Below are 24,617 nucleotides of genomic sequence, written 5' to 3'. Positions count from 1 at the left end.
CACTATAGATGTAGAAGGATAAATTATGGGAGTAGGTATTGTGTTCACTATAGATGTTGAAAGATAAATTATGGGAGTAGGCATTGTGTTCACTATAGATGTTGAAAGATAAATTATGGGAGTAGGCATTGTGTTCACTATAGATGTTGAAGGATAAATTATGGGAGTAGGCATTGTGTTCACTATAGATGTTGAAGGATAAATTATGGGAGTAGGCATTGTGTTCACTATAGATGTAGAAGGATAAATTATGGGAGTAGGCATTGTGTTCACTATAGATGTAGAAGGATAAATTATGGGAGTAGGCATTGTGTTCACTATAGATGTTGAAGGATAAATTATGGGAGTAGGCATTGTGTTCACTATAGATGTTGAAGGATAAATTATGGCAGTAGGCATTGTGTTCACTATAGATGTTGAAGGATCAATTATGGGAGTAGGCATTGTGTTCACTATATATGTTGTGTTTACAGAAAGGGAGAAACCCGTTGACCCAGATCTCATAGATGTGAAAATCAAGGCTGAAATGAAAGCTCTTTATATTGCCGTAGCAACGGAGAAGAGGCTAATTACTGATATTCAGATCGAAGGTTTGTTGATTAGTATTGAATAGCATGACACAGTTTTTGTAAATGTGTTTCGTATGACAGCACTCACCAAAAACACACATACAGGTGATATTGCTCTAAAGACATGCTATTGGCTGCTGCTAAGTAATGACCCAATAGCCACAGCCATACCATCCAATCACAAAAGCTCAATCAAAATTGATTGCTCTATGATAGAAGTTAATCTGAGTTTCATTTCTCTGGAACACATAAGTTAACTACAGCACTAGTTGGAAAACATGTTTAAGTTTATTTTAAACCTGGTTTTTGGTGATGTGTAAGAAACAAAATGCTACATTCATGTCCTTTAAGATATCATATATTTCTTACAACTTGTTCTTCCATCCCTAGCTATGCAAGACAGACCTATTCCATGACATCGGCCCATACGGAATAAATCTGTCTTGTATGGGCTATGACGTCATTGTGTTTAAAATAGGGAGTAGTACGTCGTTGGTAATATATGACGTCATATTAATGTGAGTTGGTTAGTTTTTGATCAATATTTTATTATTAAAACACTATTTCTCGTTCTAGCCAGTGCACCATTACTGGTATATATCAAAGACCATGGTATGTGCTATCCTGTCTATGGGATGGTGGATTTAAAAGATCCCTTGCTACTAATGAAAAAATGCAGCAGGTGTTCTCTCTGAGACAATATGTCAGAATTACCAAATGTTTGACATCCATTAGCCAAGGATTAATAAATCAACGTGCTCTAGTGGTGTTGTTAAACAAAGCAAACCTTTTTTTAGACTATATATCAGAATGAACAAATGTTTGACATCCATTAGCCAAGGATTAATAAATCAACGTGCTCTAGTGGTGTTGTTAAACAAAGCAAACCTTTTTTTAGACTATATATCAGAATTACCAAATGTTTGACATCCATTAGCCAAGGATTAATAAATCAACGTGCTCTAGTGGTGTTGTTAAACAGAGCAAACCTTTTTTTAGACTATATGTCAGAATTACCAAATGTTTGACATCCATTAGCCAAGGATTAATAAATCAACGTGCTCTAGTGGTGTTGTTAAACAAAGCAAACCTTTTTTTAGACTATATATCAGAATGAACAAATGTTTGACATCCATTAGCCAAGGATTAATAAATCAACGTGCTCTAGTGGTGTTGTTAAACAAAGCAAACCTTTTTTTAGACTATATATCAGAATGAACAAATGTTTGACATCCAGTAGCTGATGATTTGTCAGTCAGTGTGTTTTGGTGATGTCGTGAAACAAAACAAACTTTCAACTTTTCAATGAATGTGACTGGATCTTTGGTGAATTGGTTTACTGTTATCTTACAGGTATCGATGCCTTCGTGGCTGTCCAGAAAGCCAAAACGACAATCGGAGCAGTTCTCCGAGATATGAAAATAGCCGACCCGACGAAGAACACTCACTATCCCAAGGTAAGTGCAGTTTGATTAGTGCTGAACACAACTTGCATATTACCAAGGGTTTTATTTCCAAAATTGTGTTAAAAAAAACAATGGGAATTTTCAGTTTTATTTCTAAAACATCTCATTAAGCTAAGTTAGAATTTAAAAGAGTAATACTATAAATATACTTGTATTTATTTACATCTATTTTGCATTTTGAAATGTTATGGGTGAGGGAATGTGTGTTTGCCAAGTGTTACCTATGATTTTCAAAATATATCTTTATATAATAAACAAAAGTAATATTTACATTCATCTTGCAAATTTTTTTAGTCAAAAATTGGGAATAAAAATGGGGAAATGTTGGGGAATGATGCTGATTAACAGAGTCTAGAAATGTAGGTGATAAAACTCTGTCATCACTTGATAAAATCACCAAAGGTGCCATCTTTTTTCATCTCACTTTTACAAAGTAAACAGACGAGATACCGGGCAGACGTAGCCCAGTGGTAAAGCGCTCGCTTGATGCGCGGTCGGTTTGGGATGATCGATCCTCATCGGTGGGCCCTTTGGGCTATTTCTTGCTCCATCCAGTGCACCACGACTGGTACATCAAAGGCTATGGTATGTGCTATCCTGTCTGTGGGATGATGCATATAAAAGATCCCTTGCTGCTAATTGAAAAGAGTAGCCCATGAAGTGGCGACAGCGGGTTTCCTCTCTCAGTATATGTGTGGTCCTTAACTATATGTCTGACGCCATATAACTGTAAATAAAATGTGTTGAGTGCGTCGTTAAATTAAACATTTCCTTCCTTCAGACGAGAGATACAGGTAATACTTTTTCTGGTAGCAGTGGAAGTCAGGGTGGACAGTGATGAGGTCGACGTTTGCATTAAAAGTTTAACATTAAAGTTTCATGTTTAGATCAGTTTCTCACAAACTGTAAGTTCTAGGTCATTGAATTTTGGTTTATATTTGTACCTATGGATATTTAATACAGTGCACCGAAAAAACGTTACAGTATGCGAGACATTTAAATTTGTGGTATTCTTTTTATTTTTGCTAATTTTATGTTTTAAGCCCAAGTAGTGCTATAACAAGATGTATGCAATCAACGCCCACCCCCTAAACATCAAAACAACAACAAAACACAGTAAGCATGATAAAAACACCCCCCAAAACCCCCAAAACATAAACCTAAAAATTTAGCAAGTCAGCAAAAGCATTGGCAATCCAATCCAAGTTTTGCTGTAGACTCTGGAGTTTCTAATTCTGTTTTTTTTTTTATTATTCCACCATGTTTACATTCAAGATGCCAATGAATTGTCCACAGTCATTATTGCAAAAAAAGAAAAAGAAAAACCAAGAATAAAGATTAAGAAAATAAGGAAAACAATTAATAAAAAAGATGTTAAAGATAAAACCCGAGCTATCATTTCTTTTCAACTTAGCCTGACCTCAACCAAATTGCATTTTACCCCTATGATAGTAAACTGGTCCAAGTTTTCTACAAACTTTACTTTACAGGTTACGGATATTGAAGGGAGACATCTGTTTATTGTTAGATTTAAGGGCACTAATTGTTCTTTTTTGCTTTCTTTTTTTCTGTAGATTATGGGGATTGAAGGCAGTGAGGTTTTGAAGCTGGATGTGGTTGCCTATAACAACGGGACGGAGGGCGAGAAGTACGCCGACATGTCTTGTGTTGACACGAAGGTCGAGGTCACGATGGGATGTATCCGTCTCGTCTTCCTCAACAAGTTCGTCATGGACCTCCTGGTACGTGCTACTCATTATTCACATGTAGAGGCAGGACTTTAAACTTTGTTTTGTTTAACAACACCACTAGAGCACATTGAGTTAATAATTGTCGGCTATTGGATGTCAAACATTTGGTAGTTTTTACATACACCTATAGTCTTTGAGAAGTTTGTTTTAACAACACCACTAGAGCACATTGATTCAGTAATTATCGGTTATTGGATGTCAAACATTTGGTAATTTTGACATATAGTCTTAGAGGAGAAACCTGCTACATTTTTCCATTAGTAACAAGGGATCTTTTATATGCACCATCCCACAGACAAGGTAGCACATACTATGGCTTTTGATATACCAGTCGTGGTGAACTGGCTGGGACAAGAAATAGCCCTATGGGCCCTCAGACGGACCAAGCGCGCTCATCTGATGCGTGGTCGGTTTGGGATCGATCCCCATCATTGGACCCATTGGGCTATTTCTCATTCCAGCCATTGCACCATGACTGTTGTGGTATATCAAATGATGTGGTATGTGCTACCCTGTCTATGGGATGGTGCATATAAAGTATCCCTTGCTCCTAATGGAAAAATGTAGCAGTTTTACTCTGAGACTGTGAGTCAAAATTACCAAATGTTTGACATCCAATGGCCTATGATTAATAAATCAGTGTGTTCTAGTGGTGTTGTTAAACAAAACAAATTTTAACTTGACTCTTTATTCACTTAAGAAAGGGGGTGGATTGGGGGGGGGGGGGGTGTAGCTATAAGGCCAACTGAAACTGTTTTTATGAATCTGCTTTTTGTTGATACACATTTTTGAATTTTTATCCACAGTTGCAGAATTTAATGCCATACTAAAATTTGTATATTCTTGTTCTTTCATGGAAAGCTCTAGACTTGTATTATAGAAAACCAACAAATGGTATGGTTGGTTATGAAAGTATCATGGAGTCCATCATCTGAATGTCACAGTGCACTTAGTGATATATGCAAAGTCTTTACTGGGTTCTTGGGGCAGAAGGTAGCCCAGTTATAAAGTGCCCGCTCAGTGCGCGGTCAGTCTTGGATCAATCCCTGTCAGTTGGCCCATTGGGCTATTTCTCGTTCCAACCAGTGCACCATGACTGGTACACCAAAGGCCATGGTATGTGCTACCCTGTCTGTGGGATGGTGCATATAAAAGATCCCTTGCTGCTAATCGAAAAGAGTAGCCCATGAAGTGGCGACAGCGTATTTCCTCCCCCAATATCTGTGTGGTCCTTAACCGTATGTCTGATGCCATATAACCGTAAATAAAATGTGTTGAGTGTGTCGTTAAATAAAACATTTCCTCCTTCTTTTCAATTAGCAACAATATTTATCAAATTATTCAGATTTAATGCATGTAAAGTTTCTTGTGGATGTCAGTATACATTATTATTATATATTTAATTTTTTAGGGTTTCCTTGACAACTTCCAAGCGGCGAAGGACAAAATGAAGGAAGCTGGGGACGCGGTTGCCGAATATTCTGCGGAGGCTGCAAAAAGTCTACAGGAGAATGCGTCGCGCATCGCTCTCAACATCAAGATGAAGGCCCCGGTGATCATTGTGCCCCAGAAGTCAACATCCAAGAATGTACTGATGGCTGATCTCGGTAACCTTGACCTTCACAATGGCTTCCACCTGGCGGGCAAATTGCCGGCCAGTGGAATGCCGGCCGTCCTAGACAAGATGGAGATTGTCCTGACGTCTCTCAAATTGTCTCGGTAAGTGTCATCTGTTCTCATGTCTTTCAAATTGTCTCGGTAAGTGTCAGCTGTTCTCATGTCTCTCAAATTGTCTCGGTAAGTGTCAGCTGTTCTCATGTCTCTCAAGTTGTCTCGGTAAGTGTCAGCTGTTCTCATGTCTCTCAAGTTGTCTCGGTAAGTCACAGCTGTTCTCATGTCTCTCAAGTTGTCTCGGTAAGTCACAGCTAATGGTGGTATACAGAATCTGAGGTTTTGTCTGATAGGTGGTGATGTAGCTCAGTGGTAACAGTACTGACATTCAGTCTCCATTTGGGTCTCTGTATTTTATACAGGCATAAGCTACCCTAGTAATGAATGAATAGTCTCAAATACAGTCATACTTCGATAACTCGATCTTGAAGGGGACGAAAAAATAGTTTGAGTCTAAGGGAGTTAATATGTAAGAGTTCAGATTTGAAACAGGAAGTAAATGATATAATGAACGTTGATGTATTTTGCAGATGTCAAAACATGGTGGAACGTAACTAACAAATAAAACACTGAACGATGAATAACACTTAGGACATTTGTTTTTAAAAAAATTATTTTTTATTATTTTAAGAAGGAAAAATCATTAAAAAGCATTAATGCAAATCAGGAACTAACATTTATAAAAAAAAGGAGGAAACAATGCTAACAATTATTACCAGAGCTCTTTGAAGTTAACCAGACTGTCTGTAATTATGTCTTACGTAACGACTCTCTCCGCCATGTACAAACACCGACAAGCAAACACTTAGTCGGCAATCTATTATTCTGTAATTATCACCTTAATTCTTCGTCTGATTGACCAGATTGACAATTAATTTGTCTTTAAAATATTATCGGCAACAACAGTTTGATCAATCCACATGCGTCGAGTTTTAGAGATGCATAATCTATTAAATCTTTAGGGCAGAACCAAAGAATTAGGTCGAGAGATCAAGTTTATCGAGTGTTCGAAGTTTTCGAAGCCCTTTATTACTAGTTTGTATAGCAATGATGAGTTTGACTACTATGTTTTTGTTTTGTTTTTATCAGGGAATTTCTGTTATTTGTTTATGATGTATTATTATTTGTAGAGCCATTATGTTAACCAGTGGAGTGGTGGAGGCAGAGTGTCTGATATTGGAGCCAATAACCATCTCTCTGAAAATCGCCCGCAATCTGTCAGCCGCATGGTTCCATGACCTCCCCGACATCGACGTTGGCGGGACACTGGAGGCAATTTCTGTAAGTTTTTTTTTTTTTTAACTCTATTTTTTCATTCCGTCGCATAACAAACACACAGCCCGTGTAGAGGGGTAAACATGAGTTGTTCAGTACAGTATCATAAATACAAGCAGAGAGAAAGCTAAATGAAAACCCCTTATAAAATAAATGCAGTAAGTACATACATATAAAATATTATGTACCATTTAAAAAAAAGAAAGTTACTGGGCCATTTTGACAATAAAATTATTAACTAGTATATAAAGCAAGGTTTCTGCCAAAGGGGAAAATGGGTATGGTGCCATATCCAAAAGTTTTTGCAAATTTTATTTGACAAAATTAATGACTCTTATCATTACTGTATGATTTTCTTAACCCTAACCCTAAACTTAACCCATTTTCTTTCTGGGGGAGGCCCCCCATACCCTCTGTTGACTGGTTGCATTCAATTCCATAGCGCCATACCCAAAAGTTCTGGCAGAAACGCTGCAAAGGGATGTCATAACTAAATAAAATGAAAAAAAAAGTTGTAGGTTGTTTACTTCTTAGCATCTATAGTCTGTCCCATCATTCTATAAACATATTTTTTTGTAAATAATTTCAGTTTGGTTTCATGTAAGAAGAAAAGTAAAAATGTGTTGGAAATAACCAAAAAATACTATTTTTGTGTCCATTTTAGAAAACAGTCTTATCAGAAATAAATAACTTGTAGTCAATTCCATAGTATGAAAAAAGAGGTTTCCTGTGGGACGGACTACAGCTCAGTTGGTTGGGCTCTCGCATGATATATCATATATTATAACATCAGTTCTGTCATCAGCGTTATTTATTCATCAAGGGACAGGATCTAACCCAGTGGTAAAGCGCTCGCTTGATGCGCGGTCGGTCTGGGATCGATTCCCGTCGGTGGACCCATTGGGCTATTCCTCGTTCCAGCCAGTGCACCACGACTGGTGTATCAACAGCCGTGGTATGTACTACCCTGTCTGTGGGATAGTGCATATAAAAGATCCATTGCTGCTAATCGAAAATAATAGCCCATGAAGTGGCGACAGCGGGTTTCCTCTGTTAATAGCTGTGTGGTCCTTAACCATATGTCTGACGCCATATAACTGTAAATAAAATGTGTTGAGTGCATTGTTAAATAAAACATTTCTTTGGATCTAGCTCAGTCGGTAAAGCGCTGTCTGTCGGCGCTTGGGTCATAGGATCAAACCACCTCAGTGGACATCATTCTCTGATTTGGGGTTTTTTTCCCATTCCAACCAATGCACCACGACTGGTATATCAAAAGTCATGGTATTTGCTTTCCTGCCTGTGGGAAAGTTCATATAAAAGATCCCCTGCTACTAAAGGAAAAATGTAGTTAAGTGGTCTCAGTGGCGTCGTGATTAAGCCATCGGATATAAGGCTTGTAGGTACTGGGTTCGCAGCCCGGTACTGGTTCCCACCCACAGCGAGTTTTAACGACTCGGTGGGTAGGTATAAGACAACTAAATCCTCTTCTCTCTCACTAACCAATAATAATTAATCACTATCTCTCTAGCCTGGACAGACAGGCCAGATAGCTAAGGTGTGTGGCCAGGACAGCGTGCTTGAACCTTAATTGGATATAAGCACGAAAATATGTTGACATAAATGTAGTTGGTTTTATCTGAGACTATATAAGAATTACCAAACATCCAATAGCTAATAATTAATAAATCAATGTGCTCTAGTTGTGTTGTTAAACAAAACAAAATGTACTCTTTTAAACCTTTTGCCATTCTCTGTCACATGGTTCTATGGACAGTGGTCAGTGCTGATTGGGCCTAACTGGCACTATAATACTCTGCCAATTTGTTATTTCCACCACTTTTAAATATTTAAGCAGAACTCTGCTATCTGTCTCTGTCTGTCTGTCTCTATCTTTGTCTCTTTATGTCCCTATAAATCTGTCTTTTTGTACATGTCTCTTTCTGTATGTCTGTTTGTCTGTCTGTCTCTGTCTCTCTCTGTCTGTCTGTCTGTGTCTCTCTCTCTCTCTCTCTCTCTCTCTCTCTCTCTCTCTCTCTCTCTCTCTCTCTCTCTCTCTCTCTCTCTCTCTCTCTCTCTCTCTCTCTCTCTGATTTCCACCACTTTCAAATATCTTGGTAGAACCTAAGGTTCTTGCTCTCTGTCTGTCTGTCTGTCTCTTTTTCCTTTTATTTTTCCTCTGTTTTTATCTCTTTTCATGTCTCTCTGTATAAGTTTTTAAAAATTTGTTTTGTACTAGATGTAAAGAGTGATTGTTTTCTTGTACGAGATGTAAATTTTACCTGTTTTGTTTTGACAGGTGAAACTGAGTCAGGGCGACTACACAATAATCATGAAACTTGTTTTATACTAGATGTGAAGAGTAACTGTTTTTTTTTGTGTATTAGATGTGAAGAGAAACTGTTTTTTTCTTGTACAAGATGTGAAGAGTAACTGTTTTTTTCTTGTATTAGATGTGAAGAGTAACTGTTATTTTCTTGTACAAGAGATGTAAATTTTAGCTGTTTTGTTTTGACAGGTGAAAATGAGCCAGGGCGACTACACAATAATCATGAAGATGTTGGATGAGAACCTGAAGGAGGGTCAGTCACCAGATGGTGATAATCTACACGTGAAGACGTCAGTCGGGTCAACTACACAGGCAGGGTCGACCATCACAGCCACCACAGTGACGCCAGTCACGGCATCCACTCTTGAAGGTATAACATTGTTAGTGAGTGTTCCCGGGTTGAACGTAGCTCACGGGTAGAGTGCTTGCATGAGGTGTTTATAGATAGTAGGTTTAATCCCCGGTAATGGATCAGGTTTATCTGCTCATCCAGCCAGAATCCCACGTCTTAAAAATCTGAGTTTTCTCACCCAACCAGTGCCCATGGTACATCAAAGACTTATTTGATTCAGCCAGGATCCTACAATTTAAAAATCAAAGGCTTTCTGATCGAGCCATTGACCCACAACTTGGAACATCAAAGGCTTTCTGACCCAGCAAGTAACCCATTACTTGTACATCAAAGGCTTTTTTGATTCGGCCATTGTCCCACAACTTGAACATCAAAGGCTTTCTGACCCAGCCAGTAACCCACAACTTGTACATCAAAGGCTTTTTTGATTCAGCCATTGTCCCACAACTTGAACATCAAAGACTTGTTTGATCCAGCCATTGTCCCACAACTTGAACATCAAAGGCTTTCTGACCCAGCAAGTAACCCACAACTTGAACATCAAAGACTTTTTTGATTCAGCCAGTGTCTAACAATTTGAACATCAAAGGCTTTCTGACCCAGCCAGTAACCCACAACTTGAACATCAAAGGCTTTCTGACCCAGCCAGTAACCCACAACTTGTACATCAAAGGCTTTTTTGATTCAGCCATTGTCCCACAACTTGAACATCAAAGACTTGTTTGATCCAGCCATTGTCCCACAACTTGAACATCAAAGGCTTTCTGACCCAGCAAGTAACCCACAACTTGAACATCAAAGACTTTTTTGATTCAGCCAGTGTCTAACAATTTGAACATCAAAGGCTTTCTGACCCAGCCAGTAACCCATAACACAACTTGAACATCAAAGGCTTTCTGACCCAGCCAGTAACCCACAACTTGTACATCAAAGGCTTTTTTGATTCAGCCATTGTCCCACAACTTGAACATCAAAGACTTGTATGATCCAGCCATTGTCCCACAACTTGAACATCAAAGGCTTTCTGACCCAGCAAGTAACCCACAACTTGAACATCAAAGACTTTTTTGATTCAGCCAGTGTCCCACAACTTGAACATCAAAGGCTTTCTGACCCAGCCAGTAACCCACAACTTGAACATAAAGGCTTTCTGACCCAGCCAGTAACCCACAACTTGAACATAAAGGCTTTCTGACCCAGCCAGTAACCCACAACTTGAACATAAAGGCTTTCTGACCCAGCCAGTAACCCACAACTTGAACATAAAGGCTTTCTGACCCAGCCAGTTACCCACAACTTGAACATAAAGGCTTTCTGACCCAGTCAGTAACCCACAACTTGAACATAAAGGCTTTTTCTTTCTGATCCAACTAATGTTCCACAGTTGGCAAATCAATTACTTTCTGACTCAACCAGTGACCTACAATCAGAACATCAAATGCTTTTTTTCCAGTTTGTGGGAATATGGGGGTGGGGTGGGGAGGTATGGGGTGAGGTGGGGTGGTCAGTGGTGGGGTTGCCATTAGGTTGAGGTCAGGTTGAATATTCATAACGGAGAAAACAATCAATGCTTTCTTTATTTCCCCACCCAACCAGTGTCTCCCACAACTGGTGCCAAAAGGTTGTGGTTTGCACTGTCCTGTATAAGAGATAATTTGCTACTTCTCAGAAGGAAAGGCTTCAACAGTGGGTTTTCTCTTTCACACTGTGTTAAAATAACTGTATCATGCATATTGGACTCAAAATAGCCATCATTTCATTTCATTTCAACTTATTTTCCTGCTTATATCCAGTTAAGGTATAAGCACGCTGTCCTGGGCACACACCTCAGCTATCTGGGCCCTCTGTCCAGGACAGTGGTTAGTTGTTAGTTGGTTAGTGGTTAGTGAGAGAGAAGAGGGTTTAGTGGCCGTAAACCTACCCATTGAGTCATTACAACTTGCTCTGGGTGGGGAACCGGTACCGGGCTGCGAACCCTGTACCTTCAAGCCTTATGTCCGATGGCTTAACCTCGATGCCACCGAGGCCAGTTTTAAATGTACTGAGATGTCTTTATGATGCCTTAGTTGGCTCACTATTTACATTCAGGCACAGATCCAGGGAGAGGGTACTGAGATGTGTGTGCCCAGGACAGCCTGCTTGAACATTAATTGGATAGAAAGAAAGAAGGAAATGTTTCTTTTAACGATGCACTCAACACATTGTGTTTACGGTTATATTTACGGTTATATTTTATATGAACTTTCCCACAGGCAGGAAAGCACATACCATGACGTTTTGATATACCAGTCGTGGTGCACTGGCTGGAACAAGATAATTGGATATAAGTACAAAAATAAGTCACTCTCACAACATTTTTACTTTTACCAAAATTTTATTGTTTCAGTTACATAATATGATAATGACCTTGTTTTCTGTTTTTTAAGCTAAACCGAAGAAGGAACCATCACAAGATGTTGTAAAGACCACTGAAGCAGCTTACAGCAAGATGAAGTTCAACTTCGTGTTGAAGTCTCTGGCAGCCACGTTGTACACAGGGGATAGCAATCTGGTAAGTCCTTTCAAGGGAGATAACTCACATTTATAAACTATTGTTTTAGTAATTATTTACCGGCCTTGGTGATGTTGTGTTGAGGTCTCTGGCAGCCATGGTGTACACAGGGGACAGCAATCTGGTAAGACCTGTCAAGGGAGATAACGCATATTTATAAACTACTGTTTTAGTAATTATTTACTGGCCTGGTGATGTCGTGGTTAAGCCATCAGACATAAGGCTGGTAGGTACAGGTTTGCAACGTTGTGTGTGTGTGTGAGGTTTGTGTGTGAGTGATGTTTGTGTGTGAGTGATGTTTGTGTGTGAGTGACGTTTGTGTGTGTGACGTTTGTGTGTGAGTGACGTTTGTGTGTGAGTGACGTTTGTGTGTGTGACGTTTGTGTGTGAGTGATGTTTGTGTGTGAGTGACGTTTGTGTGTGTGACGTTTGTGTGTGAGTGATGTTTGTGTGTGAGTGATGTTTGTGTGTGAGTGACATTTGTATGTGAGTGACGTTTGTGTATATGTATTATCTTCTTGTTTTGTGTCAGTGTTTACATATTGTTTATAAAGTAAAATGTCATGTAAATCTTTTGCAAACTTTATGTCTGTCCTGTTGACTATATAACTGACTATATAACTGACTATATAACATGTATAACAGTTTCTGACTGTATTATGGGCCTATGGCCTTTATACTGAATAAAAATTGTCTTGTCTTGTGTCTTGTCTTGTCTGAATATACTACTTTCTAATTGACAGAAAAAAGGTATTTGTCAGCGTGAGACATCACGAGCTTTAGGAAAGTTTGAACTGCAGGGTTTTATACTAGACGGACAGATGATGTCCGACACTTCCATGGTAACCACTGTCATCCTCAAGGACACCATCTTGGACGACCTTCGACCCTCAAAACAAAGGGGCATAACTAGGTATGATTTATTGAAAGTATTTTGTTTTTCTGTGTATATTCAATGTCCAGTTTTCACAAAAATATAAATGAAAAAAAAAAGAAGTTTTTAATTCCTAATTCTTGCTGAATAACTCAAACTAAGCTTATAAGAATCTGTTACGTTTTGTAGAATTTTTTTTTTTTTTTTTTTTTTGAGGTGTGATTGCAAAAACTGTTCATGTGTTCTTTGCTGAATAGCTCACAGTAATAATACAAGTTTTTGGTCTGATATCATTTCTATTGTTGACAGCTTATAAGTTTTTATTTATTTTATTTTTTGTTTTGTTCAGAATGATCTCAAGAAGTGCATCCAAGTCGAAATCTGCGAACATGATCGACGTGAATTTCAACCAGAATTATAAACAAGACAAAAATGGTATACATCCAGTTATATTTTACATTATTATCCGCATGGTTCAACATAACCAAGTTAATAAAAAATCATATGAAGCACACCTGTAATAACAAGTGTAATGATGTAATTTTGGGAAGCGACATCATAACATGACGTTGCTTCTCCAGTCCTAGCTCAGACTGTGCATTTGAAATAATGACATCATTTCGTTGTCTCCTAGTTGTGATTAAAACATTTTGGAGTGGACCTTCTTATTCATAAACAATAACAATAATAATATGAATAATAAAGAAATTATTACACTTGCGTGTGTGTTGTACTGATTTTATGAAACATATGTCAACATTTTTGTATTACCCGCACTCTCACTTGGTTTATACAAAAATCCTGACACTCGTTTCGTAAAATCAGTACAACACACATTTTTTCGCGCCTTAACAAAAGTCAAAAGGCGAAATATAGGGATTATGTTTCCAATGACTGGGGCGGGTCATAGCATTTTGCTCATTGGCTATCTGGACACTGTCCAGCATGGTATATTAATGATCTTTTAAACAAATTTAAAAACAGTATTTATTCCATCTTTTACATGGTGGTAGGATTGGTCGACAGGCATACGCCTATATTAGGACCTTTCCCCATGAATTTAGAACATATACATTCATAAACAAGATGACGGGCAATAGTAGCATATACATGTACATACCTGACAGAAGTAGTAACAACAGATGTGGTTTATTGAATATAGAGTATTAGTAATCAGTTATGACACAGATTTGACTAGATTAAAGTAAAGAGAAGTAAAGAGAGAAATGAACAGCTATTACGTTTCAAAACGTTTACTGCTTACTGTCGATAATTGAATATAAAGTATTCTGTTATGACACAGAATTGACTGCAGATTAAAGAGAAACGGGAAACAAAGAAGTAGAACCGGCCTCGGTGGTGTCGTGGTTAGGTCATTGGACATAAGGCTGCAAGGTACAGGGTTTCACAGCCCAGTACTGGCTTCCACCCAGAGTGAGTTTTAACGACTCAATGGGTAGGTGACCCAGATCAAGTTTTAACGACTCAGTGGGTAGGTGCGAGACCACTACACCCTCTTCTCTCTCACTAACCACTAACCAACTAACAACTAACCCACTGTCCTGGACAGACAGCCCAGGTAGCTGATATGTGTGCCCAGGACAGCGTGCTTGAACCGTAATTGGATATAAGCACGAAAATAAGTAAAACGAAAGAAAGAAAGAAGTAGAGCAGGGGAGAGACATGAAAGAAGGGAGAAAGAAAACGGAGAAACGTTGATTAGTTGTTGGTGAGAGAAACGGTGGTGTGGTGATGTTACGCTTCCTGCTGTTGACTGGTGTCTTCTCTTGTGTTTCAGTTGACGTCCGGGTGAGCAGTCTGCTGATCTGCGTGTGTTCCGAGTTTCTGATGACCCTGGCAGATTTCTTCACGAAGGGTTTGCCAAAAGCACCAGAACAACCAGCAAAACCTGACGCGACCAAAGGTAAAAAACAAACTCACAAATAATAAAAGGCACTGATTAAAACAAAGATTAGCTGGTTTAAAGGGACATTCCCGAGTTTGCTGCATTGTAAGATGTTTCCAACTAATAAAATATTTCTACAGTTAAACTTGCATATTAAATATATTTTCTTGTTTAGAATATCAGTGTCTGTATATTCAATGTGTTTCTGGTCGTCTTAATATTTGTAAGAAGCCCAAACTGGATTTTGCCTTCAAAATAATTTCGTACGTACGAAAAAATCTTTTGTTGGAAATAAAAAGAAGTTTAACCTAATACAAATATTAGAACGATCAGAAACACATTTAATATACAGCCACTAATATTTTATGCAGAAAAATATATTTGATATGTAATTACAGTCATCAAAAAGTCTCTGTTAGTCGACATCATCTTAAAAAGTGCAGCAAACTCAGGAATGTCCCTTTAAACAGTATTTTAATTTTTATTAAAATATAGCAATTTGGTATTGGCCAACAGGCAAAAGCCTATTTTAAGGCCTTTCCCTACACTTAATACATACACATATTTAGTAAATCGATCACAGAAAAGAATTTCAAAGTACTAAATATATTTCTACTCATAAAAAACATAGACAGAAAGATAGAAAAGATGAAGATGAAGAACTGGAAGAAGGAAGGAATATAAAGAGGAGGAAACCGTTTAGATGATGAATGATTTATTATTCTCGAAAGGCTTGTTCTGAACAGTCAGTATGGACTTGTGTGTTTTAGTTGTGAAGACAGAAGTGAAGCCAGCAGTCGAAGCAGCCCCGCCACCCGAGGGTGAGATGGTCATACAGCTGGTGATAGAGAAACCGGAAATAATCCTCATCGAAGACCAGCTGAACAAGAGCACCAACTCGCTCACGGTCGATGTAAGTAGATAATAAAGAGAACCAACTCGCTCACGATCGATGTAAGTAGATAATAAAGAGTACCAACTCGCTCACGGTCGATGTAAGTAGATAATAAAGAGAACCAACTCGCTCACGGTCGATGTAAGTAGATAATAAAGAGAACCACCTCGCTCACGGTCGATGTAAGTAGATAATAAAGAGAACCAACTCGCTCATGGTCGATGTAAGTAGATAATAAAGAGAACCAACTCACTCATGGTCGATGTAAGTAGATAATAAAGAGAACCAACTCGCTCACGGTCGATGTAAGCCGATAATAAAGATAACCAACTCGCTCACAGTCGATGTAAGTGGTGGTGAGGGGTGATGAGGGTGGTGATAGGGTGGTGAAGGGTGGTGAGAGGTGGTGAAAGGTGGTGAGGGGTGGTGAGAGAGAGTTATGAGGGGGTTATGAGAGGTGGTGAGAGATGGTGAGGGTGGTGAGAGGTGGTAAAGGGTGGCGAGGGGTGGTGAGAGGTGGTGAAGGGTGGTGAGGGGTGATGCGGGGTGATGAGGGATGGTGAGAGGTGGTGAGGGTTGGTTAGAGGTGGTGAGGGGGTTATGGGGGTGGTGAGGTGATGAGGGGAGGTAAAGGGTGGCGAGGGGTGGTGAGAGGTGGTTAGGGGTGGTGAGGGTTGGTGAGAGGTAGTGAGGGGGTTATGGGGGTGGTGAGGTGATGAGGGGAGGTAAAGGGTGGCGAGGGGTGGTGAGAGGTGGTTAGGGGTGTTGAGGGTTGGTGAGAGGTAGTGAGGGGGTTATGGGGGTGGTGAGGTGATGAGGGGAGGTAAATGGTGGCGAGGGGTGGTGAGAGGTGGTTAGGGGTGGTGAGGGTTGGTGAGAGGTAGTGAGGGGGTTATGAGGGGTGGTGAGAGGTGATGAGGGGTGGTAAAGGGTGGTTAGGGGTGGTGAGGGTTGATGAGAGGTGACCATCAATGTGTTTAATACATTATGTACAGTGTTATTTATATTACTAGCTTTTTAAAATCATCCTTCCCTTCCTTTCAGATGGGACTGAATTTCCACATGCGCAACACCCCGGAGGTTCAGACAATGCAAGCCACCATCCAAGAGGTACAGATCCGGTCCTGTATGTTTGACAAGAGAGATCAGTCGGGAATACAGGTGGGTCAAGTTTATAGTTCTATCTCTTACAATTCTTGTCCTGTATGTTTTGCAAGAGACATCACTCGGGAATACAGGTGGGTCACTGTTTATAGTTCTATCTCTTACAATTCTTGTCCTGTATGTTTTGCAAGAGACATCACTCGGGAATACAGGTGGGTCACTGTTTATAGTTCTATCTCTTACAATTCTTGTCCTGTATGTTTGACAAGAGAGATCACTCGGGAATACAGGTGGGTCACGTTTATAGTTCTATCTCTTACAATTCTTGTCCTGTATGTTTGACAAGAGACATCACTCGGGAATACAGGTGGGTCACTGTTTATAGTTCTATCTCTTACAATTCTTGTCCTGTATGTTTGACAAGAGAGATCAGTCAGGAATACAGGTGGATTGTGTTTATAGTTCTATCTCTTACAATTCTTGTCCTGTATGTTTGACAAGAGACATCACTCGGGAATACAGGTGGGTCACTGTTTATAGTTCTATCTCTTACAATTCTTGTCCTGTATGTTTGACAAGAGAGATCAGTCAGGAATACAGGTGGATTGTGTTTATAGTTCTATCTCTTACAATTCTTGTCCTGTATGTTTGACAAGAGACAACAAGAGACATCAGGTGGGAATACAGGTGGGTTATGTTTATAGTTCTATCTCTTACAATTCTTGTCCTGTATGTTTTGCAAGAGACATCACTCGGGAATACAGGTGGGTCACTGTTTATAGTTCTATCTCTTACAATTCTTGTCCTGTATGTTTTGCAAGAGACATCACTCGGGAATACAGGTGGGTCACTGTTTATAGTTCTATCTCTTACAATTCTTGTCCTGTATGTTTGACAAGAGAGATCACTCGGGAATACAGGTGGGTCACGTTTATAGTTCTATCTCTTACAATTCTTGTCCTGTATGTTTGACAAGAGACAACAAGAGACATCAGGTGGGAATACAGGTGGGTTATGTTTATAGTTCTATCTCTTACAATTCTTGTCCTGTATGTTTTGCAAGAGACATCACTCGGGAATACAGGTGGGTCACTGTTTATAGTTCTATCTCTTACAATTCTTGTCCTGTATGTTTTGCAAGAGACATCACTCGGGAATACAGGTGGGTCACTGTTTATAGTTCTATCTCTTACAATTCTTGTCCTGTATGTTTGACAAGAGAGATCACTCGGGAATACAGGTGGGTCACGTTTATAGTTCTATCTCTTACAATTCTTGTCCTGTATGTTTGACAAGAGACATCACTCGGGAATACAGGTGGGTCACTGTTTATAGTTCTATCTCTTACAATTCTTGTCCTGTATGTTTGACAAGAGAGATCAGTCAGGAATACAGGTGGATTGTGTTTATAGTTCTATCTCTTACAATTCTTGTCCTGTATGTTTGACAAGAGACATCACTCGGGAATACAGGTGGGTCACTGTTTATAGTTCTATCTCTTACAATTCTTGTCCTGTATGTTTGACAAGAGAGATCAGTCAGGAATACAGGTGGATTGTGTTTATAGTTCTATCTCTTACAATTCTTGTCCTGTATGTTTGACAAGAGACAACAAGAGACATCAGGTGGGAATACAGGTGGGTTATGTTTATAGTTCTATCTCTTACAATTCTTGTCCTGTATGTTTTGCAAGAGACATCACTCGGGAATACAGGTGGGTCACTGTTTATAGTTCTATCTCTTACAATTCTTGTCCTGTATGTTTTGCAAGAGACATCACTCGGGAATACAGGTGGGTCACTGTTTATAGTTCTATCTCTTACAATTCTTGTCCTGTATGTTTGACAAGAGAGATCACTCGGGAATACAGGTGGGTCACGTTTATAGTTCTATCTCTTACAATTCTTGTCCTGTATGTTTGACAAGAGACATCACTCGGGAATACAGGTGGGTCACTGTTTATAGTTCTATCTCTTACAATTCTTGTCCTGTATGTTTGACAAGAGACAACAAGAGACATCAGGTGGGAATACAGGTGGGTTATGTTTATAGTTCTATCTCTTACAATTCTTGTCCTGTATGTTTTGCAAGAGAGATCAGTCAGGAATACAGGTGGATTGTGTTTATAGTTCTATCTCTTACAATTCTTGTCCTGTATGTTTGACAAGAGACAACAAGAGACATCAGGTGGGAATACAGGTGGGTTATGTTTATAGTTCTATCTCTTACAATTCTTGTCCTGTATGTTTGACAAGAGACATCAGTCGGGAATACAGCTGGGTTATGTTTATAGTTCTATCTCTTACAACTCTTGTCCTGTATGTTTGACAAGAGAGATCAGTCGGGAATACAGGTAGGTTACTGTTTATAGTTCTATCTCTTACAATTCTTGTCCTGTATGTTTGACAAGAGACATCAGGTGGGAATACAGCTGGGTTATGTTTATAGTTCTATCTCTTACAACTCTTGTCCTGTATGTTTGACAAGAGAGATCAGTCGGGAATACAGGTAGGTTACTGTTTATAGTTCTATCTCTTACAATTCTTGTCCTGTATGTTTGACAAGAGACATCAGTCGGGAATACAGGTGGGTTATGTTTATAGTTCTATCTCTTACAACTCTTGTCCTGTATGTTTGACAAGAGACATCAGGTGGGAATACAGGTGGGCCACGTTTATAGTTCTATCTCTTACAATTCTTGTCCTGTATTTCTGACAAGAGAGACTAAAAATAATTGTAGTTTAAAATGTGTTGAGATGTCAATAAATTAAACAAGACTTCGTTTCATTTGTGTATTTGTAGATCCTGCAGCCGTGTGACATCTCGTTCCACAGCAGTGCGCCGTACGGCAAGGGCCACCACATGGACGTCAGCCTGTCGGACCTCGTCCTCAACATCTCCCCCGCCACCATCCGGACACTCACATCCATATCCAGTGGATTTGCAACAAAACCAGTTCGTACCTTGACCGTGTTAAAAATATTTTTTTTACCAAGGTGTTTCCGTGTGTGTATACATGTTTGTTTGCTTGTGGGGGTGAGAGAGAGAGAGAGAGAGACAGAGACAGACACACAGAGAGAGAGAGAGAGAGAGAGAGAGAGAGAGAGAGAGAGAGAGGTGGGCAGTGAGAGAGATGAAGAGAGAAACAGAGGGGGGGGTTGTGAGAGAGAAGAGAGAGAGAGAGAGAGAGAGAGGAGAGAGAGAGAGAGAGAGAGAGAGAGAGAGAGAGGTGGGCAGTGAGAGAGAGGTGGAGAGAGAAACAGAGAGAGAGAGAGATAGATGGAAAGAGAGAGATTTAAAAAGATGTTTTCTGTTTTACAGTTCTTTATTATTTAAAAAAAATAAAAATAATCTTAGCCATAACTTTATTAGTTGATTATATAAAAATCATCCTCTTTCAAAAATACATCAAAGTTGAAAACCAAAATCCGAAGATTACTTTTCCAACAACTGCATCAACTTTTGTGTTTAGTTCAACTTTTAAGTTTCATGTTCAACTTTGTTTTTCATAAACTATGTCATAATTCAGTGCCAATGGATGTTTTAAATGTATTTTGATGCATGTTAAATTCTTGTTTACAGTATGTTACCTTTTCATAATATTACTTTACATTATTTTGCCTTTTTTCTGGTATAACACTGCTCTTAAATAACAGTTAATGTACTATTCCTTCTTATTTTGTCAGTTATCTTGTTTTTTGGCAATATTACAAAAAATTATATGACTTTTTTTTTACAAACTTAGTGAATTAATTCAAGGCGTTCAGTAGTAACATAATTTAATATTTTTTAAAACAAGGGAGATAACTTTATTTTTCATAACAGGAAGAAGAGGAAGGAACTAAAAGGGAGAAGATTCCAGACAACTTGTGGGATATTAAACAGCTTGCGGATGTTGACTTGTGGTATCTAAAACTAGGTGAGGACCAAGATGGGGTATAATTTTTACAGGCTATCCATTTCTACACTACCGGTATAAAATATCCTTTTCTGCTGATGGAAAAATGTAGCAGGTTTCCGCTCTAAGACTATATGTCAAAATTACCAAATGTTTGACATCCAACAGCCGAATATTAACCTTCTGACTACTGCAGACGAGATATCTCTCCTAACGTCACGTCAGTCGACATACTGTATACTACATACAGTGCATTCCCTAATTCATATTTCCTGCCGTTTTGCACACGCCACTCACCGGAAATGGAAATATAATAAATAAAAAACCCGATTTCTTTTCAAAATGGTGGCTTTTATTTTGATTTCTTCAATTGAAAATACCTTGAAATTTTGAGTTCAAAAAGTGGTTTTGGGCAAATATTTTTGCTTGACAACAATGGTGGCACGTCGCAGTCGTTTTCAGGGATTGATAGCTGATTGTGACAGCTAATTTGATAATAAATTTGATTGTTTTACCAACAACAAAAATATTGCAATGTCAATCGGGTTTGAAAAAACATTTTGGTCAGAAAACCACTGTTATCGGGAATAATGGACATAAATACTGGACAGCTGGCCACAAATGCCCGTAAGTAAACGCAACTTTGCACAAATAATCAATGTCACATATTGCTACCAATCACACCCACAGCTGTTTTTACTCCTTAAATATTTGACAGTGCACGTCAAACTGACACGGAACTCTTTTCTTTGGTACTATGCAACCTAGAGTATTTTAACACTGAGCTACATTTTGACACAACACACACACACCCCCACCCCACCCCCCACCCCCCACCCCCCCACACCCCACCCTCCCACACCCCCGAAAAACAACAATTAATCCTATGTTACCTGTTAAACTGGAATATAATTCAAATAATTTACTCTGACTTGTTTGTAGTGTCACATCTCTTTATTTTACTTGTAGCTGAGAACGATGTTGATTCTTCTTTGGATGTAGCAACCGAAGCAACAGAAGAGCTTGTCAATGGGGAGGTAACTCCCGAAGAAACCCGTGGGGAGCAGGTTGGCAGCATTTAATTAGTGTCTGTGTGTGTGTGTGTGTGCGCGTTTGTGTATATCTGTCTGTATCTTGTCTTTTCATCCATCCATACATCCACCCATTCATCCATCCATCCATCCATCCATCCATCCATCCATCCATCCATCCATCCATCCATCCATCCATCCATCCATCCATCCATCCATCCATCCATCCATCCATCCATTCATTCATCCATTCATCATTCCATTCATCCATGTATGTGTCCATCCATCCATCCATCCATCCATCCATCCATCCATCCATCCATCCATCCATCCATCCATCCATCCATCCATCCATCCTTCCATCCATTCATCCATCCATTCTGAAACTGGAGAGAAAACTAAAAAAAATTCTGTCAGGTCATAGGTTTTAACATGCACATTCAGAGCAAGCTGTTGTAGCGCACACTTGTCATGGGTTTTAACATGCACATTCAGAGCAAGCTGTTGTAGCGCACACTTGTCATGGGTTTTAACATGCACATTCAGAGCAAGCTGTTGTAGCGCACACTTGTCATGGGTTTTAACATGCACATTCAGAGCAAGCTGTTGTAGCGCACACTTGTCATGGGTTTTAACATGCACATTCAGAGCAAGCTGTTGTAGCGCACACTTGTCATGGGTTTTAACATGCACATTCAGAGCAAGCTGTTGTAGCGCACACTTGTCATAGGTTTTAACATGCACATTCAGAGCAAGCTGTTGTAGCGCACACTTGTCATGGGTTTTAACATGCACATTCAGAGCAAGCTGTTGTAGCGCACACTTGTCATAGGTTTTAACATGCACATTCAGAACAAGCTGTTGTACCGCACACTTGTCATGGGTTTTAACATGCACATTCAGAGCAAGCTGTTGTAGCGCACACTTGTCATAGGTTTTAACATGCACATTCAGAGCAAGCTGTTGTAGCGCACACTTGTCATGGGTTTTAACATGCACATTCAGAGCAAGCTGTTGTAGCGCACACTTGTCATGGTTTTAACATGCACATTCAGAGCAAGCTGTTGTAGCGCACACTTGTCATAGGTTTTAACATGCACATTCAGAACAAGCTGTTGTAGCGCACTCTTGTCATGGGTTTTAACATGCACATTCAGAGCAAGCTGTTGTAGCGCACACTTGTCATGGGTTTTAACATGCACATTCAGAGCAAGCTGTTGTAGCGCACACTTGTCATAGGTTTTAACATGCACATTCAGAGCAAGCTGTTGTAGCGCACACTTGTCATGGGTTTTAACGTGCACATTCAGAGCAAGCTGTTGTAGCGCACACGTGTCATGGGTTTTAACGTGCACATTCAGAGCAAGCTGTTGTAGCGCACACGTGTCATAGGTTTTAACATGCACATTCAGAGCAAGCTGTTGTAGCGCACGCCTGTCATAGGTTTTAACATGCACATTCAGAGCAAGCTGTTGTAGCGCACGCCTGTCATAGGTTTTAACATGCACATTCAGAGCAAGCTGTTGTAGCGCACGCCTGTCATAGGTTTTAACATGCACATTCAGAGCAAGCTGTTGTAGCGCACGCCTGTCATAGGTTTTAACATGCACATTCAGAGCAAGCTGTTGTAGCGCACGCCTGTCATAGGTTTTAACATGCACATTCAGAGCAAGCTGTTGTAGCGCACGCCTGTCATAGGTTTTAACATGCACATTCAGAGCAAGCTGTTGTAGCGCACGCCTGTCATAGGTTTTAACGTGCACATTCAGAGCAAGCTGTTGTAGCGCACGCCTGTCATAGGTTTTAACGTGCACATTCAGAGCAAGCTGTTGTAGCGCACGCTTGTCATGGGTTTTAACGTGCACATTCAGAGCAAGCTGTTGTAGCGCACACTTGTCATGGGTTTTAACATGCACATTCAGAGCAAGCTGTTGTAGCGCACACTTGTCATGGGTTTTAACATGCACATTCAGAGCAAGCTGTTGTAGCGCACACTTGTCATAGGTTTTAACATGCACATTCAGAGCAAGCTGTTGTAGCGCACACTTGTCATGGGTTTTAACGTGCACATTCAGAGCAAGCTGTTGTAGCGCACACTTGTCATAGGTTTTAACGTGCACATTCAGAGCAAGCTGTTGTAGCGCACGCCTGTCATAGGTTTTAACGTGCACATTCAGAGCAAGCTGTTGTAGCGCACGCCTGTCATAGGTTTTAACATGCACATTCAGAGCAAGCTGTTGTAGCGCACGCCTGTCATAGGTTTTAACATGCACATTCAGAGCAAGCTGTTGTAGCGCACGCCTGTCATAGGTTTTAACATGCACATTCAGAGCAAGCTGTTGTAGCGCACGCCTGTCATAGGTTTTAACATGCACATTCAGAGCAAGCTGTTGTAGCGCACGCCTGTCATAGGTTTTAACATGCACATTCAGAGCAAGCTGTTGTAGCGCACGCCTGTCATAGGTTTTAACATGCACATTCAGAGCAAGCTGTTGTAGCGCACGCCTGTCATGGGTTTTAACATGCACATTCAGAGCAAGCTGTTGTAGCGAACGCCTGTCATGGGTTTTAACATGCACATTCAGAGCAAGCTGTTGTAGCGCACGCCTGTCATGGGTTTTAACGTGCACATTCAGAGCAAGCTGTTGTAGCGCACGCCTGTCATGGGTTTTAACGTGCACATTCAGAGCAAGCTGTTGTAGCGCACGCCTGTCATGGGTTTTAACGTGCACATTCAGAGCAAGCTGTTGTAGCGCACGCCTGTCATGGGTTTTAACGTGCACATTCAGAGCAAGCTGTTGTAGCGCACACTTGTCATGGGTTTTAACGTGCACATTCAGAGCAAGCTGTTGTAGCGCACACTTGTCATGGGTTTTAACATGCACATTCAGAGCAAGCTGTTGTAGCGCACACTTGTCATGGGTTTTAACATGCACATTCAGAGC

General features: G+C 39.9%; 1 protein-coding gene across 5 annotated transcripts in view; it reads left to right on the top strand.

The window, feature by feature from the left end:
- The window catches only part of LOC121373312 (vacuolar protein sorting-associated protein 13A-like), a 197,762-nt gene that overhangs the window by 93,123 nt on the left and 80,022 nt on the right, over positions 1-24,617 (top strand). For all 5 annotated transcript variants that reach the window (XM_041499874.1, XM_041499873.1, XM_041499872.1 and 2 more), the window contains 15 exons: positions 474-590; positions 1,923-2,026; positions 3,610-3,777; positions 5,198-5,505; positions 6,588-6,738; positions 9,251-9,431; positions 11,840-11,964; positions 12,708-12,877; positions 13,188-13,273; positions 14,637-14,762; positions 15,515-15,657; positions 16,684-16,800; positions 19,546-19,698; positions 20,569-20,662; positions 21,611-21,708. In XM_041499874.1, the coding sequence (XP_041355808.1) occupies positions 474-590; positions 1,923-2,026; positions 3,610-3,777; positions 5,198-5,505; positions 6,588-6,738; positions 9,251-9,431; positions 11,840-11,964; positions 12,708-12,877; positions 13,188-13,273; positions 14,637-14,762; positions 15,515-15,657; positions 16,684-16,800; positions 19,546-19,698; positions 20,569-20,662; positions 21,611-21,708 (2,141 nt within the window). The remainder of the gene's footprint in view (positions 1-473; positions 591-1,922; positions 2,027-3,609; positions 3,778-5,197; positions 5,506-6,587; positions 6,739-9,250; positions 9,432-11,839; positions 11,965-12,707; positions 12,878-13,187; positions 13,274-14,636; positions 14,763-15,514; positions 15,658-16,683; positions 16,801-19,545; positions 19,699-20,568; positions 20,663-21,610; positions 21,709-24,617) is intronic.

The sequence above is a fragment of the Gigantopelta aegis genome, chromosome 5 (genome assembly GCF_016097555.1).
Source record: "Gigantopelta aegis isolate Gae_Host chromosome 5, Gae_host_genome, whole genome shotgun sequence".
NCBI classification, from domain to species: Eukaryota; Metazoa; Mollusca; class Gastropoda; order Neomphalida; family Peltospiridae; genus Gigantopelta; species Gigantopelta aegis.
Note: the sequence above shows the minus strand (reverse complement) of the source record. Positions and strands in the feature narration are given on the sequence as shown.